The sequence below is a fragment of the Sclerotinia sclerotiorum genome, genomic scaffold (assembly GCF_000146945.2).
Source record: "Sclerotinia sclerotiorum 1980 UF-70 scaffold_15 genomic scaffold, whole genome shotgun sequence".
In the NCBI taxonomy this organism is placed as follows: domain Eukaryota; kingdom Fungi; phylum Ascomycota; class Leotiomycetes; order Helotiales; family Sclerotiniaceae; genus Sclerotinia; species Sclerotinia sclerotiorum.
Window position 1 is genome coordinate 907891 of NW_001820821.1, and position 26983 is coordinate 934873.

Below are 26983 nucleotides of genomic sequence, written 5' to 3' on the forward strand. Positions count from 1 at the left end.
CGTTCCAATCTCGCTGGTGATCTTGTGGCATTTATATACTTAGCTAGGCAGATGGGTATATGGTATTTTAAGATCTTACTTCTAGCTTCATACCTTTTCATATCTCAAACCTTGCATTCAAGAAATGGGGGAAAGCGAAATCATGCACTTGCTAGAGGATTGATAATTCAAACTATTCCCTTTTCTCACATAAATTTTGGACACACTGCGATTGACTGATCGTCGATATCGTATGCTTCCAAGAATGTCAGGGGAACTTGTAACATATTGACATATCAATGCTATCATATCAGTAAAACCGATAATGTTGAAGAAACAAACAAGACTCCATATTGGATATTGGAAGAAACCATTGCAAAGTCCGGTCAGCAACCCTACATGTCTCTGATATCACGTGACCGCAGAATTATTCGACAGTAGATGAGGATATAATAACTTGGAGGCTCAAGATTTAGATTAAACTGTACCTACTACCAATGATATATATTACAATGGCTATGCCAATCAATCAGTCGGCTCAAGTTCCGAAGTTATGTGGTTTTAATATCACGTGAATATCAAAAAAATACGGTAGGCACAAACGAGTTAAATCATTAGCATGCAAACTTGGAAACTCGTTCAGGCAAACAAAGTGTTTGCCGGCAAACGCAGCCTCAAAACTTTTTCTCTTCAGATTCTACACAACTCATTACAAGAATTCTAGCTTCATACAAGTATCACAAATCATTGCGAATAGCACTAAATCTTAACAATCAGAAACTGTCATATCGACAAAGCCACAATAATATGGTGACTTCCGATGGGGTCGCTGTGGAGGTGCACGGGACAACTCACGTTCCAAATTCTATTTTGAGTTGGTATGATGAGACTCGCCCTATGTGGATTGATCTTGTTGGGGATTATGCTGGAAAAGAGTTGTTTCTGCTTGAGGGTGATTCTCTATTAAGAGAATGTTTTGCAGATGAGAGGATTGATTTTCAAGGTAAGAAAGATGTTCATTTTCTGTTGATCTTTCGCTTTTTGATCGGTGGGGCGGTTGGCTTCTCATTGAGAATTTCATATCGGGAATTTCAATACGCAAGTACTTGCTTTCAGTACGAAATCATGTACAACATTACACCACCACAAAAGCTCCATGTCACTGCGTGTTTTATATGAAAGACTCTTGATAGCAACCAACTACTCTATTTAAATCCATTTTCGCAAAGGGACTCGTGAACTAACGTCATCAGATGGATTTCAACTACTACATGCTGTATATGTAGTAGAACGATTCCTTGAGAATCTGGTCAAGAGACACTGCAACTTTCATATTGCGTTCTTCGAAGGTAAGTGGTTCCCTTGCAAAGCTATGCTTTTGGTGGTTCATACAATATTCGAACATCCAAACGCAATCGACAATTTTAACCTTATTGTTAGAGAATCGCCAGTTATGTGTACCACCAGGAGTGGAATCCACACACCGAGGTCGGTATCTCCTCGCTCGAACAGCAGTCAGACAGCATCTACACCACAAGCTGCCACTGTCGCATCCAGAGATTGTTATCAATACTTTCTCATCAACGGAGAGTCAAAAATTCTCAAGTTATCTCCATGATACACCAATTCACTTTGTCATGTCGCATGACGGCGCGGCCACAGCAAATAAATCTCGCTCATCGAATGAAGCGAAGATCATTCTGCGAGGAATTATATGGTCTTTTAATTGCCACAAGCTCAATGTTGCTTTGATCAATCACATAGAATTCATAGATTCTAAGGTTTTTACGATGATCGTGGAAAGCATGATTGTCTCAAACCGGCGCAAACTGCTGCTGATGAATTCCACATACTCTGAGTACATTCAGCAAGCTCGTGTAAAGTTTGCCGAAGATTTACAATCTGGTAGCCCCGACAGGATAGAAGTCATTGACGACGAAACCATCAAGAAGTTGTCTGCTGCCTCAGCAGAGGGACACTTGAGTGAGAGATCATGCGTTTCAGTTCTTTCTGCGTCTCACATCCTGAAGAGGAGTCCATCCGATGTGTTCCTCGCTTCCGCATTTATATTACACAGCGTTTTGCTGAACCAAATTCCTCTTGCAAAGCGCCGATTTCCATCTATCGATTTTGACGAAGACTTCGAGCAACAAATTACTAATTTCTTGTCCTTATATGCAGAGGCAGCCCAAGTTATTCTAGACAATCCAACATGGAGCGAATTTGTGCAAGCGAATGCTCTTACAAGAGATACTCATGATCTTGTTGATGGGAGATTATTACGCGTCGTCATACAAGCCCTATGCGACGAATCCTCAGACCCTTTCCCCCAAGCAGTTCACGAGGAGTGGCTGGTGCTTTGCAATCTGACCAAAGAGCTTTCGAATCAAGAGCTTTCCTTGAAAGGGAGCCCTGATTTAGACTTTGTTGAAATCGCTGCAACCGAAGATACTGACTCAAGCTCAGAGGATCTTACAGTTTTACCCTTCACTAACGCTGTGTTCAACAAGCACTTGCAGTGCATCCATGTCAAGACAGACGCATCTTTGTCTACACAATTTGGCACAATGAAGCTGTACAGAGAAACAAGTCATTGGCATAATCACAAAAAGCCAATCGTCACAAAAGCTCTTCCAGCACAGAAAGTCTCTAAATGGCGGTAAGTAACGTTACCTTGAGCTGATATTTGATATATCATGTGCATGATTGAGTACGTGCTAAACTGTCTGCAGCAATCCTCTTCGTACCAATCAATTTTATATGAGCGAAATGACTGCCTATGCCGCAAGTTTAACTGGAGCAAAGGGAAAAGCACTCGAACCGGAAACTATCGTGGTGGGGCCCAAGCAACTGGCGAAAGTTGTTGAGGAGAAACCATCAAAGGCAAGTAAAGTCGAAAAGCCAGCGCCTAAATCGAAGAAAGAAGCCGCAAGTGATGTATGCATTCATTACACTTGGTGAATTATATTAAGCTGACAATCGCTTTCAGAATAAGAAACCTGGATCCAATGCTAAGAAGGGTACCAAAAAGGGTGGTGGTCTTTCAGCTGCTGACCAGATCCGCGCTGCAAACCTGGAAAAGAAAGGCGACACTGAGACCGATAAAGCTTTCCTTGCATGGTCTATGATTATGAAGGATCTTGATTTGTCCTCCAACGATGAAAATCGCTACCTCCGTGCAAAGCAATATCTTAACAATCTTGATGGTGCCAGAACAAAAATTCTTGAGGGAGATATTAACACGTACATACTCCAATGTCTATTGTCTTGGTGGGCCGGGTATTGTAAGGAGAATAAGAAAATGAATGGCTACCATGTAGTTGCATTGATTTGGACAACTGTGAGATTTATATGTACAACTAGTGCACCAATCACAAAAGAGATCGTGCAGCACGTCGAGAAGATTTGCAAATTACTTGGCATCTCGGACGCTTTCTCTCCGCCGAAAGTTCTCGGGGTTGATCGCAAGCTATCTTTTACCTTCAAGTACCCGCCTCCAGCTTTGTCCTTGAAGATTGGCCTTTCCCAATCAGAATTCCAGCTCGAACACTGTGGTCCGTACATGGACAGGATGCTTGATGCAAAGCCAGATGCTCGTGTTTCTAGCTTCATTCCGGATGGTTGGCAGAGAGATGTGCTCAATCAATTGGATGCCGATAAGAGTATATTTGTGGTGGCTCCCACCTCTGCTGGTAAAACATTCATTAGTTTCTATGCTATGGAGCAGATTCTACGTGCTGATAATGATGGAGTTCTGGTTTATGTCGCACCAACAAAGGCACTTGTCAATCAAATCGCAGCTGAAGTTCAAGGTAAGAATAATCTATTTTTTGCCTTTCCTCCTGACTCTTTCACTGAGGAGCAAACATTCCCTTGCTTTGCACCAAAAATATAAAACAAACGAATTCCTCTCATCAAAACGCTTACCAAGGTTATAACTAACAATACTATTTTTCTAGGTCGATTCTCTAAGAGATTTCCCCAAGCAGGCAAAGGAGTGTGGGCTATTCATACGAGAGATTATCGTGTGAACAATCCTACAGGTTGTCAAATACTCGTCACTGTGCCTCATATTCTTCAGATTATGCTTCTATCGCCAACGAATGCGAAGTCATGGGCCCCACGAGTAAAGCGTATCATTTTTGATGAGATTCATTCTATCGGCCAGTCTGAAGATGGTGTGGTATGGGAACAGCTCTTGTTATTAGCACCATGTCCTATTATTGCCCTTTCCGCTACTGTGGGAAACCCTGAGCAGTTTGCGGATTGGCTTGGAGAAACTCAAAAAGCAAATGGTTCTGAATTGAAGATGATCAAGCATTCAACGAGATATTCCGACTTACGAAAGTTTATGTACGAACCACCTCAGACGTTTCATTTCGAGGGTCTCGGAGACTCATTCGGCCTTGGTCTAGGTTTGGATGGGTTACAAGGATTTCAAACTTTCCATCCGGTTTCGTCTTTGGTTGATCCTTCGAGGGGAATGCCCGAAGATCTTGCACTCGAGCCTCGAGATTGCTTATCGTTATGGAAAGCTATGATCAAACATCAGAGCAAGGAATACAATGTTCCCGAATCACTCAACCCAGAACAGGCATTACCACCTTGCATTCGAAAAGCGGATATATTTGCTTGGGAAAAGAGCCTTAAGAAAGTACTGATTCAATGGATGGTGGAATGTCGACCGCAATTTGCCAATGTGGTAAAGGAATTGACTCCCGAGAAGACTGAGATCGATGATGATATCTCAATCGCCAGCTCCTCTGGTTTATCGACTGAGATCATTGACCCATTAGATCTTCAAGCTACAACCCTGCCATTATTGTACCAGTTGCATAAGCGTCGTGCCCTGCCAGCTATACTGTTTAACTATGACCGTTCTGCTTGTGAGAGCATTGCAAACACTCTGTTGAACCAATTAACTCAAGCTGAAGAACAATGGAAGAAAGGATCAGCCTGGAAAAAGTTAATGGACGGCTATGAAAAGTACCAAGAAATGAAGGTGAAAAAAGCTCGTAAACCGGCTAAACCATCCAAGAAAACGAACCAAGACGATGAAGGTGGATCAAAGATGGACCGCATGCGTGAGGATGCAACAGATGGATCTTCCTTCTATGATCTTTTCGATCCGACCGCTCCGCAAGTCGATTTCTCATTTGCTGATCCAAAGCGTTTGCAAAAAGAAGAACTTGATGGATTCATTCGACAGCTTCGTCGTAAGGAGATTAGGGAGGACTTAATTGACTTGCTGAAAAGGGGAATAGGTGTTCATCATGCTGGTATGAACCGAAAATACCGTCAATGTGTAGAGATGCTATTCCGTAAAGGCTTCCTGAGAGTCGTCATTGCAACAGGAACACTTAGTTTGGGTATTAACATGCCCTGTGCAACCGTAAGTCCCTACTTTTTCCCCCGATCTCAGATCCTAATTCCACATTCCCTCATATCTGCTCCTTTTACTTCCCGATACAGCTTCTCTTTTCTCTTACCCTTTCCCCTAAATCTCTTTCTGGTAGGCAAAACTAACCAATCTTGCAGGTGGTCTTTAGTGGGGACTCGGTTTTCTTGACTGCCTTGAATTTCCGTCAAGCTGCAGGTCGTTCAGGTCGTCGTGGTTTTGATCTTCTCGGGAACGTTGTATTTCAAGGTATCTCTCGAGAACGAGCAAGCCGACTTCTCAGTTCTCGACTCCCTGAACTTACTGGTCACTTTCCAATCACGACAACATTGGTATTGCGATTATTCACACTTTTGAATGATTCTAAGAACTCGCCATATGCTGTTAGAGCTATTAACTCTCTTCTTTCTCAGCCTAGACTGTATCTTGGTGGTCAAAGTTTTAAAGAGCAAGTCCTTCACCACTTAAGATTTTCCATAGAGTACTTGCGGCGCAATGCACTCCTTGGACCTGGGGGTGAACCTGTCAACTTCACTAGTTGTGTTTCGCATCTCTACTTTACTGAAAATTCGAGTTTTGCATTCCATGGTAAGTTGACCTCTATCTGTATGGTAAAAAATGTATTTCATGAGCTAATGGGCGCCAGCACTTCTCAATGGAAAGTACTTCCACAAGCTCTGTGCAGATATCGATACCAACTCCGAAGATGTGCTGCGTACAATGATTCTAGTATTGAGCCATCTTTTCGGTAGGCGAGTTATCAGAGAAGTTGACGATCCTGAAGAGGCAGAAAAGATCCACCGCTCACCATCGAACGTGTATCTTGAGCCCATGCCAGAAGACGCAGCTAATATACTTCGTGGGCATAACAAGAGCACTTTGGAGTTATTTTCTACGTACGTGAAGACATTCGCTGAGCAACACATTACCGAAGATGAACACAATTTGCCATTCACCAAAAGCCCAGTCGGTCCAAATGAAGCAAGCAAGACCAATGGTAACACAAGCTCGGTCATTGAGTCTCTTCCTTCATTGCCCCGTCCGCAAGCAAGATCACCATTTGTAGCGCTATCTGGGCTAGGTGACTCCTTCACTACCATAGAAGATCTCTGCAGCTCCACCCGTGAAGGCGTTTTTCTTGAAGCGGCTGTGATCCCCCATCTCGAGCTTCACCCCGACGAAACGAGATCACCTTTAAATTCATACCTCCTCGATTTCTACAAGCATGGTTCTTTGCAACCTCTTGAGGAAGCTAATGGTATCCGCAAATCAGACGTTTGGTTTGTACTTAACGACTTCTCTATGGTTCTAGCTACAATCGCCACTTCCCTTGCCTTACATCTCGGCCTAGGCCAAGATACCGATGCAGGACTTCTCGATGTAATGGGAGCAGGAGATTCCGTTGAGAACGAGAATGATGAGAAAATGGCTGAAGATTTAGTTCCGCAAAATGTTTCTACACCATCTACTGAACTTCAGCAAGCTCAACCAGTACGTCGAAAGAAGGTAGTCGATGATTGGGATGCTGGCGAGGATAGATTGGCTGCCGAGGAAGATTATTTGGAGAAGGAAAAGGAGAGTGGTGCGGGAGCGACGGAAGATGAAGAGTATCAAAAGTTGATGACTGTTTATCGGGCATTTAGAAGGTTGAAGACAGAATTTGATGAGAAGTTTAGAGCTATCTGGGCTTAGATGGGATATCTATGGATGGTAGAGTGGGTAAAGTTGTTACGATCGTGACGAGAATGGCGTTTTTGATTCAAATTTTCTATCGATTTGGATAGAATGAAAAAAAAATTAAATGGAGAATAGATGGAAAAATTTCATGGTAGATAAAAAGCTAGTACTCTGTAATGGATTTGCTGAGTGAAAGTTGCTGTGGTATGTTATATGTATTTGTGAGATCTTATATTCGCCTACTTTTCCACCGGAATATTATCTCTTTACAGAGGATCAGATATCAAAAGTAATTTCATACCTTGTATGTCAGAAGAATTTCATAATATTTAATCTCGAATCTATTTATCCATTGAGAATATAAGTTTGATTGCTGGAATAGTATTTATTTATTGTATATATATTTTGTATTTTGATCTATTATCATCTTATAAAAAATATAAATATAAACTATACTCGTATATAATTCTATAAAAGTTTTTTTTTTATAGAAAATCTCTTCTTACGCCGAGTTGTTACGAGGGTTGCCGTCTAGATCATGTGGAAGTGCTCTAGGCTCTCGAGGTGGTTTATAACTAGGCGTCAAGCAGGAACTTAAAGTAATGACAATAATGATATGCAATTTGTAACTAATAGTAGAGTATACTAAATGATTGATCTTGAGCACGAAGCTCTATATAAATGAAATCCATCTTGATTATATAGGCCTTCATGCCTATGGCTAGTCAGGACCGCGCAGCGGTCCATAACGTGACTTAATCACGTTACCTTAGTTTAGTCATGTGACGCGGCGTAGAAGATAGCCGTCGTAACAACCGACAGATCGAGATCGGCTTTACAATGATCGATTTGTCGGGCTTATAATCATCAGTTTTTTTAAGAAGATACAAAGATCTATATAATCAAGATGGATTTTCTTTGTATAGAGCTTTATGCTCAAGATTAATCATTTAGTATACTCTATTATTAGTTACAAATTGTATTATTGTTATTACTTTAAGTCCTTGTTGACATTTAGTTATAAATCATCTCGAGAGCCTAGAGCACTTCCACATGATCTAGACGGCAAACCTCGTAACATATATAAATCCTATACAAATTGAAAATCTTAATTTCAATCTTTAATTTCTCAATTAATAAAATCGCGAAAAATCTGAAATTTTCAAAATATATTATTATATAAATAAAAAATTCATAGTTGAAATTTCAAAAAATTATATTCATAAATAAGAAAATTATAAAAGTCGATTTTCATCATTTTTGGTGAAGGAAAGTGGCCGGAATTAGGGGTGGCCGGAAAGTAGGGTACTAGACTTACTCCTTTTTCATGAATTCTATAACCTTATCATATTCTCAAGTATAAAACAAAATGACTATCGCACCAATTTGGAAATTCAGGACACAACTTACAAGGGCTTCTTGCCCGCCCCGCTTGGGAGAAAGCACGTTGTGATAGACAGATATATCCACAGACTCACAGTTCACCACATCATTCGACATGTGAAATTAAAGTTTCTAAAATTATCTAATACATTCTCTATCTAGCATGTCAATTCTGTTTCAATAAGTAACTAGTGATTTAAGCACACTATCTATCTGTCTCCTGCGGAGTCTGCATTCACAAAAACCATATAATCAACTCGACTTACAAATTACCAGAGAAAAAAAAGGTCCATCAAAATAATCCTGTAATCATTAATAACTTACACAGCAACTTGAACAACAAAAGACTTGTCTCAGAACAGGGTTAACTGTGCATTATTTGGAAATCTCCTGTGATTGATATCTAGATAGTTTTCTCTCACTGAATGTGTTTTAGATGACAGCTACAAGTATAAGTAAGACCTTACGAATGACTCAAAGATGTATGCATAACGCCTACCTTTCTCAGGGATAAATTGATAAAGCTTGCAAGTATGAGGAGAAGGAGGCAGAAAAGGATGTTCATTGCGTGAGGGAGTGAGTTTTGAGGGGTGAGAACGATTAGACTGAGTAGAACGACTTGATGGGGAAGAATGGAAGGCGAATGGGAAAGTAATAATTAAAGCCCAAGATAATTATGAGGGTAAACTAAAACCTCTCGTTTTGCGTCCGGAATTTATGTATGCATCCACGTCGTAATTGATAGACGCCTTGCTAGATGTCATCCCAAAATTCCTGCTCAGAACGTTTATTCGGTATTATCATTAACAGCATAGTTTCGTATAACCCGAGAAAATAACCAGTGAGCATGAATAACACCTTGTCCTCTCAATTAGGCCATTTCATGACGCTTAGTCGAAGAGATCATGGAACTTTCTAGTAACTTATGTGAGATCGGTGGTGGATATTAATCAAATATTGGGTTTCTTGAGACCAGAAAGAGCATCAGATTGAATTGATTGATTCTCTAGCTAAGCAGTTAAGCTGCGAGTATATATTCAAAAAAAAAAAAAAGGAATAAGGTTAGGTATTCAGCCTTCGGAATTAAAGTGCTTTGAAATCAAAATATTGAAAGCAAACAAACAGTATACCAAAAAGGAAAGAATGAATTAAAAGTTGAGTTTTGTTTGCTCCTTATATACATCATGCAATATATATGCATATGCTGCCAAGATCCCAGGAGGTCAACATCAAATGTATGAATTGGTTCGATTCCAATCCACGGAGATGTCATTAAAGAACTCTACGTCATTATTGACTCAAATAAAATGAAAATGCTCTTGACATCAGCTCTCATCTCCTCTAGGTCATTGGAGGTTGTTGTAAAGCTGTCGATATAAGGTAACATAGTTGGAGATGGTAATAGTTATTGTTGTGTTGGATTCTTGAAGAGTAATGAATGGTTGATAGTGCGATATTTAGAAGGTGGGAGTTGGAAAGGTGTATCTGGGCTTGCTCGAATGGAATTGAGATACTCGGTGGTAATAGGAGCTGAGTTGCTTTAGTTCGACATTGCTTTAGAATGTGGAATGAATGTAAATAGCGATTGTAATTTGTATTGTGTAAATGTGTGGTGAAATGTTGTTGATTTGAGTAGTTTCCTTGTGAGAATGGGTTAATGGGATAACGGATGGAAGTGATGGAAGTGAGAAAACAATAATTAGTGCGAAGAATTCATCCATTGAATACCTTTTCTTTGACTCATCTCATGTAGCTATCCACCACAGAGAATATGAGTAGACTCTATCATGATAATGCTGCTTCATCATTTCATGATAATTAAGCCCATAGTAGATAGAAGTATGTATCCTGTTCAAGTCATTGCAATGAACCTGCAGATGGATTAGGCGCCCATCTCTCATCATCCATCAACGTAGAGGTCGAAGGTGATGGACAGAAGGCAACGATAATCTATACATAGATTATGATAGATAGTAACCTCTATATTTTTGCATTCATCATACTATACTTATGCCCACCCACTGAAGTGTTTCTCCATCTCACTACACCAAAACTCCTGCTTTTCCATCTAATCAGACCCAAACTCTCGGGTCGTCCGCATTAGTCCAGCTCTTCGCAATTGACGAACTCCTATTTACATCTAAAAAGAGTCAACAAGCAAAAAAAGTAGCGGGACACATTCGATACACATATTATGACTCTTTTCAAAATATCTAGTTGAATGAAAGAATATCAATAACCATATTGTGATGACAATTTTCCCAGACGTACCCCATCATTAACAGCCTTGCATGAGCTTTCGATTGACCATTTATCTCAGTAGAGGCAGGCCATCGAGGACTACCACGATTTTTTCCCTTTTCCTTACTACTTACTTCATACGTAGATAACAGAAGGGATATCATGAGTCATTCATTCCCTTGAGTATCCGTGTCAAGAATATCTCCGGGGATGAGAACGACAACTTCCTCAAAACCGCGTACCATTCCAAAGATCACCGCGCTAGAATCATATCGACCGACTATGGTAAGCAATGATGGCATTCCCGCCTTGAGCTTTTTTCTTTCTTACACGCACGATCCTCGAGCTCCTCGAGCCCTACGGAACTACCTTTCCTTGATACAAGCTTAGCCCCCTCTTATTTCCCCAAGTATTAACTCCATCCATCACCCCTATGACGTGACCGAGCCAACTAAAACTCGAGTAAATTAACTACCGAAGTAAGTACATACATACATACACTTACTTGTTTGTACGTACCCCCACCATATTAACAAAAGCTAGCAGAATAAACTTCCATCCATCTTCATTAAATAACCCAGCATCAAACCTGTTTATTATTATGTTTCCGATCTTCAAACAAGAGATCTTCATGGTGAAATTTAATCAATGCTCAAGAAGAGTCCTCATCGATATCTTTCTTGTTCGTTTGATTTCCATCCGATGATCATGATGATGATTTATGATTTTCTCATTCGGGGAGAAACCCCTCCCCCCAACACTTCGAAAACAGAGGGACGATGATGGATGGATCTCTTTCTTTATTAATCAGTAAATTAAGTACTACTACTGGGTAGATATCAAAAGAAAATTATTAAAAGGACTTTTGATTCATCTATCCATCCATACATATACTTACTCTCTCTGTCTGTCTGTATAGATAGATAATAGGTAAACAGTTGTTTTGAATAAATTATTAGACGTTGGAATTCATATACCTAATAAATAGTATAATAAGTAAATATCAATCAGAGCAATAAATATTTATGAATTTGGAGTTCTACTGTGTTTGTTTTCTCTCTGTCTTCATCTCAGTCAATAAGCCCCGCATCACACACACACACACACACACATCCCCCCCCAACCCCAACAACCAACCAAAATCCAAAAAAAACCAACACCCCAGCCTCTCTCTCTCTCTCGCTTAATTAACCCCACACCACCACCCACCAATCCCCTCCCTCCCACCTCCAAAACCACCAAAAAAAATCGCAAAAAGAAATACAGGACACGATGGAGTCAAACCATCCTGATCTTCAATCCAAACTCCTCAAAGTCTGGCGGTGCTGGGAATCGAACCCAGATTGAAACGGAATCATTCGTGAGAAATCCAATTAAAGATAAACCACAACGTCACGTGCTACCATTACACCACACCACCTGTTTTTATTGATGTGGTTAGTCACTTATTGTGGAATATATATGTAGTGTGCTGGTGGGGTGCTGGGTGTGGGTACGTACGATGCTAGTGAATTAATTGAGGGGTGGAGATGATGATGCATGCGTTTGTTGTGTTATTGAATAAAAGAAAATTTGAACTTATATATATACCTAAGTATGTATATTTAAAGATATAGTATTTTATTATTGAGTTATTTTAATTTCTCTATCTTTAATAGTATGGCATCCATCTCATTGTTAAGAATAAATTCAATGCGCAAGTTTCTCAATAATTCGATATTTATAACAATACAAAGAAAATGAGTCTACCAAATCACATCTATCACTCAGTAATCTCAATACTCAATAAATATTTATACGAGGGCAAGCTGTCATATCTCAAAAATTTCGATAACGAATGTAATTAATTAATATTCCAACGCCATCAAAACATCCCATAAAGTTCTATGGATATATGTATATACACAATGAAGAACGAGTAAAAAAACATAGCTCTTGACCACCGGTGATGTCAAGCACTGGGTATATTACAAAAAAGAAACCTTTGTTTCCGCTTCAAAATTCAGCGCGTTACAAGCTCATTTCATGCCATATTTTCTCCACTCGTACTCCTCGAAGCAACATTCTCTTCATGCACCACTGATCCATTGCCACTTCCAATTTCCTTCGTTCCTCCCGCTCCTCCCGCTCCATTAACTTGTGAGAGCGAAAACGCCTTCTCCCGACCAACTGACAGATCTCCACGCTTTCCAAACTGTAGCTGCAGACGGTTCGCAGCTTTAACAGTACCGAGCCAAGTCTTTGATTCGAGAAATATCGAATCAATTTCCTCCAAGTTTCTATATGCAGTCTCTGGATAAAATAGTAAGATAACTGGCATCATGAAAAAGTTGATGACTGCAAAAATAATGTAGGTTTTGTAACCAATCGAATTGAATGCAACAGGGGTGATCATCACAACCATGAAATTGAAAATCCAGTTGGCCGATGTAGAGAGGCCATTTGCCGGTGCACGGATTTTGAGAGGAACAATTTCAGCTGGGTATAACCAAGGGACTGCGAGCCATCCACCTGCAAAGAAAGTGTTGAAGACGAAGAGGAACACGGCCGAGACAACACCAGGCTTTGAACCGCCAACGCTGTTTTCGGAAAGGTAATTCATGATCGCGAGAATGACCATACTTGCTACCATGCCCACTGAGCCCCATAACATGGATTTACGACGACCTAGTTTTTCAATTGTGAAGGGAGCAATGAAGGAAGCAATGAAGTATGCCGATCCGTTTGCTGCTGCTAGAATACGGGAAGTTCGGCCATCGAGACCGATATACTTTTCGAAAATCGTAGCCGCATAGTAGGTTATGAGATTAATACCAGAGATTTGTTGAAATACTTGAATAGTATATGCGAGCACAACACGATGGAAGTTACGCTCTGGGCCCATGGTAAATAGATCACGGTAGCCGGAATTGGCTGCTTCGGCCACTTGATCTTTGATCATACTGAAAGTTTTGCAAACACCTTCATTATCTTCAGGAAGATCTGCAAGTGCTGAGAGGACTTTTTTAGCCTCAGCTTCTTGATTCCTCAAAACAAGCCAACTAAAAATTTTGTCAGATTGAATTCAGTTGGACAATGGAAGAAAGTAATTACCGAGGGGATTCTGGAAGCTGAAGAATAAACATAAGTATTAGAACCGCCGGCAAAATTTGAAAAGCAATTGGGAACCTCCAAGATACTGAATTTTGCTCCACAAAAGATAATCCGAAATCAAGCCAATATGACAAGGCAATACCACCTGTAATCATGGCACCTTGGAACATGACCATTCTTCCTCTCGCATGAGACTCGGATGTTTCAGAAGCCCATGTAGGAACTGTACTTGTATTCATGCCATTTCCCACACCAGTAATAACACGTCCAGCAATCAGTTGGCCGAGACTAAAAGCACATGTCTGAAGGACAGCTCCAACGATCATGATTGCAGAGCCAAGGAATATCATGCGACGTCGGCCGAGAACATCTCCAATGAAGATGGTGACAATAGCTCCAAGGAAACAACCAAGATTGTAGCTCGATACTGATATGCCTTGAATGGTGGATGTGTAATTGGACGTATCGCGAAGAGTATCGATTTCTGGAAATGTTGAGACGAAAGATGGAAGAGTTAACAATCCTCCCCTAAAAAAAATATGAGCTCAGTCCTATAACGGTTCCGGGCGAACCCAGATCGTTTTATAGTCCGGACTAACAGACTAGATGTGAGCTTTCGATATTTGAAAAGTTGAAAATCTTTCCAGATGATTAACATTCAATTATTTCGAATACTCCCATGAATCAGAAAGTCTCTCATTGTCAGACTAGTCCGGACCATTAGATACTGCGGGTTGAATTGCGGTATACAGATGAGGTTATTTTGGGAACACTTACATGACACCCTGGTCGTAACCAAAAAGACTATGAAGGAGTTAGCTGTGGATACTGGTTACATGATTCATGCCGGAAAAACATCGGAAAAGTGAAGTCTTCAGCAAGGAAAAAAGGTGGTTCATTCAACCCCACACCCCACCTCCACCTTCTCAAATGTCGTACCATGACAACATGGGTACACAATCTGCCACACCCCAGAAAATGTGAAATGAAAGGAACACTCACGCGAAATCCAGTCCAGAAATCACTGTAATGGCGACGTTCAGCTTTTGGCCTCTGAAGCCGAAATAATCTCCTGAACCAAACATGGTTATGTTTCTCCGTTGTTTAAACGTGTATGTCTATACCGGTGTAAAGATATAAAAAAGTTGGGGGACTTCTGAAAGATACTTCTCAATCATCCACCACTTTACCCTCACAATACGTCTGTACACGAAAATGAGAAGAAGTAAGGTAGCACAAACGTAAACCAAACGAGAATTAGAAAACAAACAGGAGATTGTCCACCCTTATATACATATGCAGGTGGAACTTGATCAGAAGAAAACTCTGTTGCAGTAAACATTTCGGGAAGGTGTACGCAGATCCCTCTTACCTCCTCCATATCATAATATGAAGTAGTATTAGGTAAGTAAGCATTACGGCATATAAGCAGAAAAAGTCAATGGAAAGTTAACCTACTATCCGTGCAATTTGAATCTGGCACTTGCCATTCCAAGGTCACACCTGCCTTCTCTTGGCTACAGTCACAAATACCTGGGGACCCCACCAATGCCACATGTCACGCAGAACTTGAATTTGAGTAGCGCAACCCCGCAGAGTTATCTAACAACTACCGCCCAAATCTACTCACAGAATATTACATAAGCGCCAGATTTTCCGGGCCAAAGCAAAAGTGGATAAGGAGGTTATCCGCTAGAAACATTCTTCCACATCTATAGGTATTGCTTGATGGATTATTCTAGAAATTCAGTGTTTTAGGTGAATCTAGATAGAATATTAAGTATCTAGTGCTTGGAGAATTTAGACTTAATCAACTCCCGATGCCGGTTTGTGTACAAGCCCCGATCAAAGCAAGACTGGGAGGTAGCCCACGTGCTGCTTGACTGTGGTTGAAAAGAAAAGTTTGCTCCTAAGCCAGGGGAATTTCCCTTAATGACATAACTAGCGGGGGCAACCTTTATATAGGTATCCGTCAAAGCCAAACGCCGAGCAATGGTCCAGTCGTTGCGCTTATATAAAAGAGGGTAGCCGGAGCGGATAGGAAAAAGTTGGAAAGCTGGGCGCTGATATGCCGTAGGTTTCCGGGGGTGGGGGCATTTTCTTTATTTTTATATCATGGTTTTGACCTCCGCAATCAATCTAGTTGATCTGCGAAAGAACTCTATCGCAAAGCAAGTCCTCTATGTTCCCATTTCCACTTGTGTCTGATTCATTCTAGGGGACGCAGCGACAAAAAAAGCTCAGGCTCGCCCGTAAAGAAAAAGGAGAGGTAGCTAGCTTAGAATGGCGATCCCATTGTTATGATGGCATTGTAGAGCGTATTCCAGAAAATTTTTTTTCAATGTCAACTCCATCCCCCATCCTCTGAGCTTTCGGAGCGCTCCGTTGTTACATTTTGTGCTTACTGGTGAGGACGAGTTGCTATAGGCTCGCGTATACAAGTGTGGTTCCCTTGGCCCGCTCCGCCAAATCACCAATTGAATGAAGCTTCTCTCATGTGCTGCAACCTTGTTGTTGTTGGCGAAGATCACGTTTGATGCGACTCTTTGAATATTATAGGTAAGGTATTGTGGATACATCGCAACATCGGCAGAAACTATTTGTCAGGACCTTGGACAGGAGGAGAGATAATTTCCAATCAATGCTTGCTCTTATCATGTTTGTCTGATGGCCTGATCTGTAAAGGAATTTTCTCAGCAGCGCCCTTTTTATTTGGAGAGAAGTTGCGTCGTAGTGAATGTTTTGTAGTCACAATATACTCCACTGGAAAGTCGCTAATTGTTACGTAGTAACAGTCAACTTGTCCATATGAGCTCAGACCCCGTGGAAAAGCAAACCGATTCACATACAAAATTGTATGGTAATCGGTTCGTAGAGTCTCCCCACCTTCAGCAAGCACAGACATATGTTCTGATTGAAATCACGTGATGGATCTAAGAGATCTAGAGGATCTAGGGGATCTAGATAATTAAACTCTAGATCCAGTAGATCCAAGGGATCCAAAAGAATACAGTAGAATATGAAGTTCTATATAAGGGATAGGTTTTCATTTGTAGAGCTTCGTGCTCAAGATCAATCATTTAGTATACTCTACTATTAGTTACGAATTGCATATCATTATTGTCATTACTTAAGTCCCTGCTTGACGCCTAGTTATAAACCATCTCGAGAGCCTAGAGCACTTCCATGTGATCTAGACGGCAAACCTCGTAACACGGCTATCTTCTATGCCGCGTCACATGACTAAACCAAGGTAACGTGATTAAAGTCACGTTATGGACCGCTGAGGAACGCTGGCTGTCTAGGACCGCGCAGCGGTCCTGATTAGCCATAGGCATGAAGGTCTATATAACCAAGATGGATTTCCTTTGTATAGAGCTTCGTGCTCAAGATCAATCATTTAGTATACTCTACTATTAGTTACGAATTGCATTATTGTCATTACTTTAAGTCCCTGCTTGACATTTAGTTATAAACTACCTCGAGAGCCTAGAGCACTTCCACGTGATCTAGACGGCAAACCTCGTAACATTCAGTTATATTACTACAACTTTGAATTCTGTTGAATAATGTAGATCAAGGTATATTATAGTAATTAATAGCCTTTCGAATCGTTAATATTTTGTTCAATTCGATAACCTCAATAGCCAGGATTATTCATGCTTCTTTTGAATGAATTTCTATTAATAACTATTGAATAAACGCGTATTGAAGTGAGAGAGTAAAGGATATTGAAAAAGTGTCCGACCCACTGATAAACCACGTTATAGAATAGAGATAAATAAAAGCTTGGTCCTGAAGAGTATACTAACCGCTTACTTCGGTAGATTCTGGGTCTTAGATGCTGTGCATATACCAAAGGAGCAGGTAGTAGTGTTGAAGTTCGATGTGAGGGGTGGAACCCGTGATGTCTGGCTCAGGCAGAGCCTTCGCTTACCGTTACTAATCACGTGACTCACGCATATAATTGAGAACCGAAAGCGGAAATCTCTTTTCTCTCTTCATAGAATCGTCTATAGTTTAATCTGAACCTACGTTTCCAAGACTCTTGAACGTAGACTCTCACATTCGATCACCGAGTAGGCATTTACCAAAAAGCCACTGATTGGCAATTGATGTAGCAGTAATTCTCTTGCGTCGCATCTATGAAATTACAGACATGCATAGTTACCTGAATACGAGTTTGAAATAGAGCGATAAAACGAAAGACACGGGGCTGTCCAGCAATAAAATCTACAAGAGTGTGTGAACTTCTCTAAGTGAATATGCAGCGCCTCCTCAAAGAAGGTCGGGGAAACTTCCTCTTGCACTTAACATAAGCTATCGGGGAGATTTTTCTCCGTATATAGGCACCATTTTAGTGAGCTGGGCCTCTCTCGTGCTCCTGTGCTACCGTGTGTAAGCCGTGAAATGCATGGGTGGGCCCTCCAACTCTTCAACCGAAAACCTAAGCAGGGGGTGGCATATGCTCCGAATAAGGTCTCGTATGGCCAATCGATAGTGAATATTCCCTTCAATCCATCCATCGAGTAAGTATTAATCATTATAACTCACCCATAGCTATCCCAACCCGACGGATGCCCTAGCTACCGGGTGGGTAGGCTCGCAGCCTACTGGTGCGTAAGTACGGGATACAGCGATCCGCGCCACCAACATTAAAAAACTGCTGGAAATGATCATTTTGGCAGTACATCCCAACCGAGCCTCTTTCATACGTGAATATGAGATACGACGCTCCGCGCCATCAACATTGCAGAAATATTGTATACAACTCCTTGATAATCTAAATCGGAGGGTCAAAATAGAGGAGTTGAAGTTGATAACTCGAAGGTGCAGGGAAGCGAAGGCTAATTGTTGACCTCCTGGGATCTTGGCAGCATATGCATATATATTGCATGATGCATATAAGGAGCAAACAAAACTCAACTTTTAATTCATTCTTTCCTTTTTGGTATACTGTTTGTTTGCTTTCAATATTTTGATTTCAAAGCACTTTAATTCCGAAGGCCGAATACCTAACCCTATTCCTTCATTTTTTGAATATATACTCGCAGCTTAACTGCTTAGCTAGAGAATCAATCAATTCAATCTGATGCTCTTTCTGGTCTCAATAAACCCAATACAATCCCATCTATTTACATACAGTCTCTCAGCCGTTCAGCACAGTGCCCTCCTCTATCCTACCTGTGTAAGCCCACCTGTTCAAGAAGCTCAATTAAAAGCAACTATAACAACCGTGCAGCACTCTAAGGAGCGATTTCGACGACAACCCGTTTTTCTTTTTCAAGATCTAAAGCTCTTAAGATTAAAACTATACAGCTAAGGTATTTAAATTGGCAGGCGATGTGAACACAGACCAACCTACTAAGGAAAAGTGACAGAACATCGAGCATAAGCGACAAGCTACCCAGATCTTCTCCGAGATGTCACAGCAGACATTAAGACACCTGCTAGGACGACAATCTGAAAGCTTCAATTTGCTCGAAGTCGCATTCTTGACAGCGGCGCTCGAATCTGCATTATACTACGAAACGCGGATGCGTTCTGCTCCAGCCTTCGATAACAAGTTTAATCTACTGTCACACGCGATCCAGCTGGCAAAGTCCGACGGACTCTTCCTCGAGTTTGGAGTTGGAGCTGGCGAAACCATTAATCATATCGCAATGCAGATCGACAAAGACAGGATAGTTTTTGGCTTCGATTCATTCACGGGCCTACCCGAGACTTGGCGCACTGGTTTCGTCGAGGGAAAGTTTGCGCAGAGCACACTTCCAGCCGTGCCTTACCATGTGACGCTGATTAAGGGTATCTTTGACGACACTCTACCTGCATTTTTAGAGACGAATCTGGGTCCGGTCGCGTTCCTACATGTCGATTGCGACCTGTATTCGTCGACAAAGTCCTTGTTGAAACAACTTGCTCCTCGTATTTGTGAAGGTACTATTATTGTATTCGATGAGTATTTCAACTTTCCTGGTTGGCAGCAAGATGAGTATAAGGCTTTTCAAGAACTTGTTGCAGACTGTGGCCTAATCTATGATTATATCGGCTTCGTGCCAAGCCATCAGCAGGCTGCGGTCTGCATCACGAAAAAACAAAATTCATGAGATTAGTACTACTGGCGTTCATGGTGGTTTAAAGTTTAATTTCACGTTATAATATTAATTACATTGCGCTAAATAATCACTATAGAATATCGTTTCGTTGTGGCTTGTACAACTTCCCCATCCATTACTCCTTCCAGGAAACAGTCTCCAACCAGGTGATATGTTCTAAGATGTGAATCGTTTCTAGAGACTTTTCGTAATATGAAAGGGAGTTTAGAGCCGATTAGAATCCACACTTCATCGTTACTCTTAACTTTTAGGTAGCAAAGTCCGATCCTTCCACGGCTTGTGATATAGAGGGAACGCCCGCTGCTTGCCATATGCATTGTTTCTCTATACCCCTCTGGTAACGACCACATGTTCCCATCCATGAAATATTGCCACTCTTCTTGGCTAGGAAGATCATTTTCTTTGGTTCGCCTCCACCCACGATTCGGTCCATAGAGGGGCACACCATCATCTGTCATCGATGCACACATGACATGAGACAGAGCTATACGAACAATATCTTCCTTCGATGTACCCAAAGCTGTTTCACATAAAGATCTCCACTGCCTGAGGGTGCTTTTTAAACGTTGCGGCGAGATGTAAGCAGATTCCAAGTTGGGGCTGACAGAAATAACAGTATCCGCTTGCACGCCTGTAACAAAGCATCTTTTTGGATGCTGGTATCTAGGATATCCATTTTCCCCATTTGAAGGATCGAAAAGAGATGATAACAATATTCTGCGGAGTATTTGCTCAATTATTCCAACTGGTATAGCTTCAGCAAAATCAGGAACCCAGGATGGAAGGCCAGATTTGCCTGAGCCAAAGATCGGTCCTATCATACATCGATAGTCGTTTCCCATCTCTTCTAGCATAAGCTTAAACGCTTGTATATACGAGTGTGCTATCGCGGTGGTATAATCCGGTTTGTAAGATCTTATCACAGATCTTTTAACGAGAGGGAGGAGCGAGTATATCTTATCTCGAGGCTCACTGCAGAGTCGATAGGAAAAAGTTAAAGCAACTTCGTAAAAAGGACGATGATTGTAATCCGGAAAGACTTGTGGCTGCCCCTTAGTCGAAAGAGGATTATTATCCGCCAAGTGGGCTTGTCGAAATCTCTCGATCCATGCAATCTGACCCATAAAAAGGTCAATAGTCCTTTTTATTGAGGCTGGAAGTACTTTAGGAGCTTCTTTACAGCATTGATCTCCGTTGAAAAGATGCCGAAGTCGATTTCTTCGAGCTATTATCAATGTGTCGAAAGTTGACCTCCAATTTCCAAAGCATAGGGCTGAGTTGCCTGGCAAAAAAGCCTCCTGAATGGTCCAAATTCGGGTCCACCAGGGGCTTTTGGCGATTAAAAGAAAGCTCTCCCAGAGAGCAGTAAAATCGTCGTCCGCTTGAAATGAAATCGATCCTGACTCAGTTCGAAGAAATTTGAAAACATCAGAGTAGTGTTTATTATCCGCAAAGTGTTGAATGAACCGAAAAGGATTGCATATAATAGAGTAAGGAGATAGCGACGCCCCAAGCCAGATATATACTGTCGAGCACCTCGAATAGATCTCCCCCATCAATGCTACCTGGTCTGATTTCTCGTTCAAGTCGTTTTGATTGATACATATTGCGTCAACCCAGAGGACTAATGTTTCTTCCTTATGCCTAAGGTGGCGAAGGCAACTTAATAGATTCACAGTGATCGGCAACTCTCCTTTGTTGGTATTTACAGCCTCAGTAGCGATATCTGTTCCCCAGACATAAGATACGCAGTTGTAACCATGAGCGTTGGCATCATTCAAGTTCTTGACATCAAGTCTGATGTAAAGCTGTTGGTGGTCTGTTCCAGGGTATAAATGCATCAGCCTGATATCCTGCGTCGCATTATTGAGGGGGTGATCCTCGTATAGTCCCGAACTATTGTAAGCTATCATATATTAGGATTTTCTCGATGTTGATTGAAATTAGCTATTTGAGAGATGTTGAGTTATTAATGTTCTTTTAACAGGATTGCCTATTTACCAAAATAGAATTCTTCTTATTTTGCTTTATCTATTTACAACTGGATAATTTCAATGCATCGCCAAGTTTTAAGCGCTAGGTTTAAGCTCCAAGAATAATGGTGGGCTACTTGGATTTGCTATTGGTTCGTATTACTGCATGTTTCCAAGAAAGCATATAGACTGGGCGTAAGAGAAGTCATATTTTTGTTCAAAGCCTCACGAAGCATACCCCGGGCAGCCTATTCATTGATGCATATACGAGATATATTAGGAAGCGAAGTAGGATGAGGCTGTGATTTCTAAAATCTTATATCGATTCGACAACAAATCAGGAGCACGTTAGCTTACTTTGAAGATAGACAAAGGATACCGGTTACTGGCTAATAGTCGAAATAAGAATACAGAAGCTGGTAGATGAGCGGCAGTTGAGCAGCTAGGCTGCGACGTCAACTCAGTGGGCCGATGGATACTCAGTGGGTCAAGAGCACCCGTAGGTGGGCTAAATGTTCTGAATAATTCACCTACTATCTATTGGGTACCTAGTTGGAATGTGCTACTTCTATTTAGTCGGTGTACATGTATATGACAGTGTATATGACAGTGTATATGACAAGCTGTACAGTGCCAGGCTGTACAGGCACCTCTAAGCACTGTATAGCCTTGTGCGGTTACCTGTAGATGAGTTGAAAAGTCCGAAAACCCACCTATGGGTATTTACGCCGTAGCCTATGCAGAACTATCGATCGTGTTTTACCCAATCAGAAAACAATTGCTGTCTTCGGTCTTTCGTATATGCAGCAAACCAACCGATAATATGCTAGGCGTTCGTAGAAACCTTGGTTATAAAGGGAGCTTTATATCCAATGTGGTTTCACAAAAGGAGCAAAGCTGCATAGCCGAGTCTCAATCACTTAGCCTAAAATCACTTCTCCTGCCTAATCTAACTGGCAGAAGCTCCCTTTTTCTATCTAATCTAATGCTCTTCTGTAATTCGCCTTTTTCTCGAAATAGTCCTAGTACGCAGAGCCTCATCGATGTAACTTTTTCTTCAACACTTCTAAGAAGCGTTTATATAAGTAGATGTTTATAGAAAGAGTAGTAGATTGTCGACTATCATTTTTTCAATACCAGATCAATAAGAAACGTAAAATGGCAAACAACATAAGTCGAAACTTCGAAATTGTCGTTGCTTATTACAACGAGGATCTATCATGGCTTCAGAACTATATTACAGACTGTAAAATCTATGCGAAAGGGTTTGTTCCTACTTTGAGCAACAATCTGCGCTATGAGAAACTTCCAAACATCGGCAGAGAGGGGCATACTTATCTTCATCATATCACTACTTGTTATGATCAACTTGCCGATGTAACTCTTTTCGCCCAAGGACGCATCGATGACCATGTCGCTGGTTCAATTGACGAAATAAAAGCCGTATCTCTAAATATGGACCAGTCTCAAGTTCTCACCTTTCCATCGACGGATACAGTTTCAACTGAATTCATTTGCTTCGATGAATGGGACGGTATTCAGTGGCAATCCCATCCGAGTCTAGATAAATGGGCAGCTATGGATATGAAACCAGCTGAAAAGACTCCTGCTATGTACTTCGCTCAAATTTTCGGCCATGGAGATGTTCCACTTTGTATTGGATATACATCAGGCGCCGTGTTTACTGTTTCGCGACAACTTATTCAGTCTTATCTTATTGAGTTTTATGAGAAATTGCTTGATACAATGTTCTTGGGTTGTATGAAGCATATAAATCCAGAAACTGGATTCTATATGGAGAGATTCTGGCTTGCTATGTGGGAGCCTAAGGAGTATATTTGCTGGAGCAAAGCGGATATTTCAAAATTGGAGAGGAACTCACGGGGACAACTTGCAAAAGGTAGATGGCAGCCAATTCCTATGTTATAGCGTACATAGGACATGTGACCGTGGGGACCTTAGGCTCAGAGATTGGAAGGCCAATAACAGTAGAACCCCACATTCAGGGTCACATGACCCAGAGGAGCGGTTTGATTCTGGATACTCCCAGGGCTCCTGGAGCAGACGGATCCTAAGGGCTCCTTGGGCTCCTGAGAACGAAGGTCTATATATACAGTATGTATTTCCTTAGTATATAGGGCTTCGTGCTCAATTCACAATTACTACTTGTTACTTACCATTGCCTTACTGCGATCGATTCCCTGTGTGACTGTTATCAACAATAAACCTACGATAATACTATCCAGTCCCGCGACTAGTTAGTATTCGAGATCCTGACCACTTCCACGTGACTCAGAAGACAAGCATTCGTAACACTAGTCGCGCTACTCCCTGACCTTCCTCGGAGACTGGTTCTCGAGTACGCCCAACTGAATTCTAGACTACCGTCGACCCAGGAGGTTTTGTTGTAGCGTTTCAAATTTCATATCTCTTTGGAAATATAAAACCACAATGGAAAACCGATACGATATCTCAATGGGCCCCTAGGAAACTCTATTCATTCGTACTACCATCTGTATTGTAGTGGAAGGATTCGAGGCTATTGGTGTTGCTAGGATAGTTTATTACATTGTAGTAAGATAGAGGAGGATAATGTGCAAAGTAACATCGATCATTATAGTCGAAGGCTGATACCATGCACGGTTTGTACATGATTCTTGAAATGCTGTAAATGTTGGAGAACAAGCCCTTCAGATTGGCAAACAGGATGAGTACAGGAGATTCTCTGGGATTTCGGAACCTCTTTCAAATGGCTATCCACATGGTTCATCATTTTATGCGGGGTAGCGTAAGTCCGTGTCCGATACTCATATGTACTTCGATCGTCTCCGATACAGATAATATATTGGGTCTTTTTACAAATAAGGGGAAAAGGGTCTTCGTATAATGATTGATCCTTAGGAGACTTATCCTTGGGAGACTCGGAAGACGCTCGACTCGAGCGATTGCTATGCGGAACTTCTTGTTCTTATCGATAGGAGAATGCGATCATTAAGTCAATAGCACAGATCCGGCGGCTGACGATATCGCTTGGGCTCAGGTCCCTCGAGAGATCACAAAGCACCTCCTGGAGTCGAGTTCGTTCGGGAAGCTGGTGATGGACGATAGGTTCAACATATTCGTTTGCAAGGACCTTTTTGAGTTGCCTCTCTAATTCTTCATCATGGATACAATCGAAATAATCTCGCCGGAACTCGATCTTGATAGCTCGATCGCGTTGTTTCTGTAACGAATCAATCTGCCGTCGAAGTTGTTCACATTCTTTGCGGATAGCAGGCGGGGCTCAACGGTAGGATCCATATTGTCTTTTGTATTCCTCACGTTCTCTTGTAAGTTCTATGATCTTTGGATCCGGAGGGAAAGCCTTCAAAACCTCTTCCGGTATATTGATCGGGGTACGCGGGTCGCACATAAGACTTATGTGGGTAAAGGCACGAAGAAATCCGATGTTTGTTGGCTGGTCTAACACCACATCTTGGACGATAAACCGGACCTTTTCGTTAATATAGGACCCGTAAAAGACTCCTGTCTGAGGGTTATGCCTCATCACCTGGTCACGTACAGCGGTTGAAGCTGCCCTTAGAGGATGTCAGCAAGAATCCAATATATATACGGGAATCTCGTATCGTCTACAGCATTCCCAGTGCCTCGACGGAAACAGTAGCTAGTGAGCTTCTGTGCAAATCCAGCAGTCCAGCCGAGACGGTCAAGATAATAGGCAAAGGTCGAGTAACGGAGAGCCTTGTATGCTGATGTTGATAGACCATCAAATGTCCATACCGCCTGCCGAAAGATCGGTGTCTTAAGTTTCTCCGGTTTCCAGTGTATTAGAACTGCTTTGGTAGGGTCTTGTAGATTGCTGACAAAAAAGGGTTCGACGTGAGTAAATCCGTCTACCTTGATAGCATTATCCCTGATGGCAATGGCTGAGATATAGCTAACAGAACAAAGAATTGGCAAAGTTTCTTCGTGAAAAAGGAAGGTCGTCCTACGAACATTATGTCAGCACGATCAAAACACTTCGACTCAGGAACATACGGTTTGGGTTTCCTGTCAGCTCCTTTATGATGAGCAAGAGTGATCTCCATTCCAAGGAGGTCGTGTTCTCCAGGGGTAGGATTTCGGACAATCCAAAGACGGATATCTTCATAACAGAAAGCTTTGTATTCTTGTGTAAGAACCTCCTCATCATCTTTATCATTGCAATCGGAGACTTTTGGATCGATCCAAGGCTCTGGATTCTCATATGTAGGATCATCATCTTTCGTCTCATCCAAGCCTTCATATTCCTCATCCCAATTGTCATCTTCATATATTTGATCGCGATCGATAGCACTTTTCACCTTGCCTGCATCAACCAGCTCGGCAGGTCGACAGCCAGTATAGATAAGGAGGAGCATGATTGTCGCAAGTGCCAAACGCTGATCTTCGGTTGGAAATATAGATGTGTCCCGGGCCCAGTGATGGGTAAGGAGGAGGATAAGGTCGTCCGCTCCCAGTACTGGCTTTGCTGTCTTTTCTCGTCTTAAAGTGAACTCCTTGGCCAAGATCGTATTGAGATACTGCAGTTGTGTGATCAGCAATCTGTCTCGGGGAAATAGCGACAAGGTATATTATCATACCTTGAAAACTTCTTTCGCATCATTCGTATCCATATGCCGTCCGTTGATTCGGTTGTAGAGCTGTTTGAACTGAAGCAGATACTGATGTACAGAACTGAATGTGCGCACCCTATAATTCTCACAGATATACCGGAGAAACATCATAGTAATCCCTTTGTTGCATTTTTGAATAGCTGCCCGCCAGTATTGCTCGTTTCGGAATTCGCAGAACCTGATATTATATAAGCTCTGCAAGGTGAAGATCAAGGTAGGCGATTGTTTTCTTACTTTTTCCATTTGCGGCATATACCAGTGATGTTTTCCTTCGTGGCATCTTGCATCTTTTGATGCAAGGGGACCGTTTCCATTCAGCTTTTGAATATTGATTTCGTAGTCCTCTGGTGTAAGCTTGGTTTTTTTAGGCCGTTGCTGAAGATTATTACGTCGTAGAAGGAATTGCTGGAGATTAATATTCTTGGGGGCATCGTCACAAAGGGGGCGCTTTTTCGAAGTATTAGCCAT

At 41.6% G+C, this 26983-nt stretch overlaps 8 protein-coding genes and 1 non-coding gene across 9 annotated transcripts; 3 read left to right on the forward strand and 6 right to left on the reverse strand.

Moving 5' to 3' along the window:
• Positions 1-786: 786 nt before the first annotated feature.
• Positions 787-7069, forward strand: SS1G_10411 (hypothetical protein; the record flags this gene model as incomplete). The annotated part of the gene is made up of 8 exons (XM_001588813.1): positions 787-982; positions 1233-1328; positions 1903-2638; positions 2712-2916; positions 2969-3791; positions 3939-5371; positions 5518-5965; positions 6024-7069. 8 exons carry the CDS (start codon positions 787-789, stop codon positions 7067-7069), a joined length of 4983 nt encoding a protein of 1660 aa, XP_001588863.1.
• Positions 7070-10845: 3776 nt separating this feature from the next.
• SS1G_10412 (predicted protein) lies at positions 10846-11311 on the reverse strand (the record flags this gene model as incomplete). Its single annotated transcript, XM_001588814.1, has 3 exons — positions 10846-10939; positions 11040-11129; positions 11184-11311. 3 exons carry the CDS (start codon positions 11309-11311, stop codon positions 10846-10848), a joined length of 312 nt encoding a protein of 103 aa, XP_001588864.1.
• Positions 11312-11995: 684 nt separating this feature from the next.
• SS1G_14693 lies at positions 11996-12098 on the reverse strand. Its single transcript has one exon. It is a non-coding gene; the product is annotated as a tRNA-His (tRNA).
• Positions 12099-12701: 603 nt separating this feature from the next.
• Positions 12702-14856, reverse strand: SS1G_10413 (hypothetical protein; the record flags this gene model as incomplete). The annotated part of the gene is made up of 4 exons (XM_001588815.1): positions 12702-13719; positions 13772-14299; positions 14549-14575; positions 14774-14856. 4 exons carry the CDS (start codon positions 14854-14856, stop codon positions 12702-12704), a joined length of 1656 nt encoding a protein of 551 aa, XP_001588865.1.
• A 1553-nt stretch (positions 14857-16409) lies between these two features.
• SS1G_10414 (predicted protein) lies at positions 16410-16676 on the reverse strand (the record flags this gene model as incomplete). The annotated part of the gene is made up of 2 exons (XM_001588816.1): positions 16410-16545; positions 16621-16676. The coding sequence occupies 2 exons, from the start codon at positions 16674-16676 to the stop codon at positions 16410-16412; spliced, it is 192 nt and encodes a 63-aa protein (XP_001588866.1).
• Positions 16677-19194: 2518 nt separating this feature from the next.
• On the forward strand, positions 19195-19878 carry SS1G_10415 (hypothetical protein; the record flags this gene model as incomplete). Its single annotated transcript, XM_001588817.1, has 1 exon — positions 19195-19878. The coding sequence occupies one exon, from the start codon at positions 19195-19197 to the stop codon at positions 19876-19878; it is 684 nt and encodes a 227-aa protein (XP_001588867.1).
• A 256-nt stretch (positions 19879-20134) lies between these two features.
• On the reverse strand, positions 20135-20320 carry SS1G_10416 (hypothetical protein; the record flags this gene model as incomplete). The annotated part of the gene is made up of 1 exon (XM_001588818.1): positions 20135-20320. The coding sequence occupies one exon, from the start codon at positions 20318-20320 to the stop codon at positions 20135-20137; it is 186 nt and encodes a 61-aa protein (XP_001588868.1).
• A 2698-nt stretch (positions 20321-23018) lies between these two features.
• SS1G_10417 (predicted protein) lies at positions 23019-23789 on the forward strand (the record flags this gene model as incomplete). The annotated part of the gene is made up of 1 exon (XM_001588819.1): positions 23019-23789. The coding sequence occupies one exon, from the start codon at positions 23019-23021 to the stop codon at positions 23787-23789; it is 771 nt and encodes a 256-aa protein (XP_001588869.1).
• Positions 23790-25143: 1354 nt separating this feature from the next.
• On the reverse strand, positions 25144-26983 carry SS1G_10418 (predicted protein; the record flags this gene model as incomplete). Its single annotated transcript, XM_001588820.1, has 4 exons — positions 25144-25438; positions 25474-25848; positions 25899-26422; positions 26750-26983. The coding sequence occupies 4 exons, from the start codon at positions 26981-26983 to the stop codon at positions 25144-25146; spliced, it is 1428 nt and encodes a 475-aa protein (XP_001588870.1).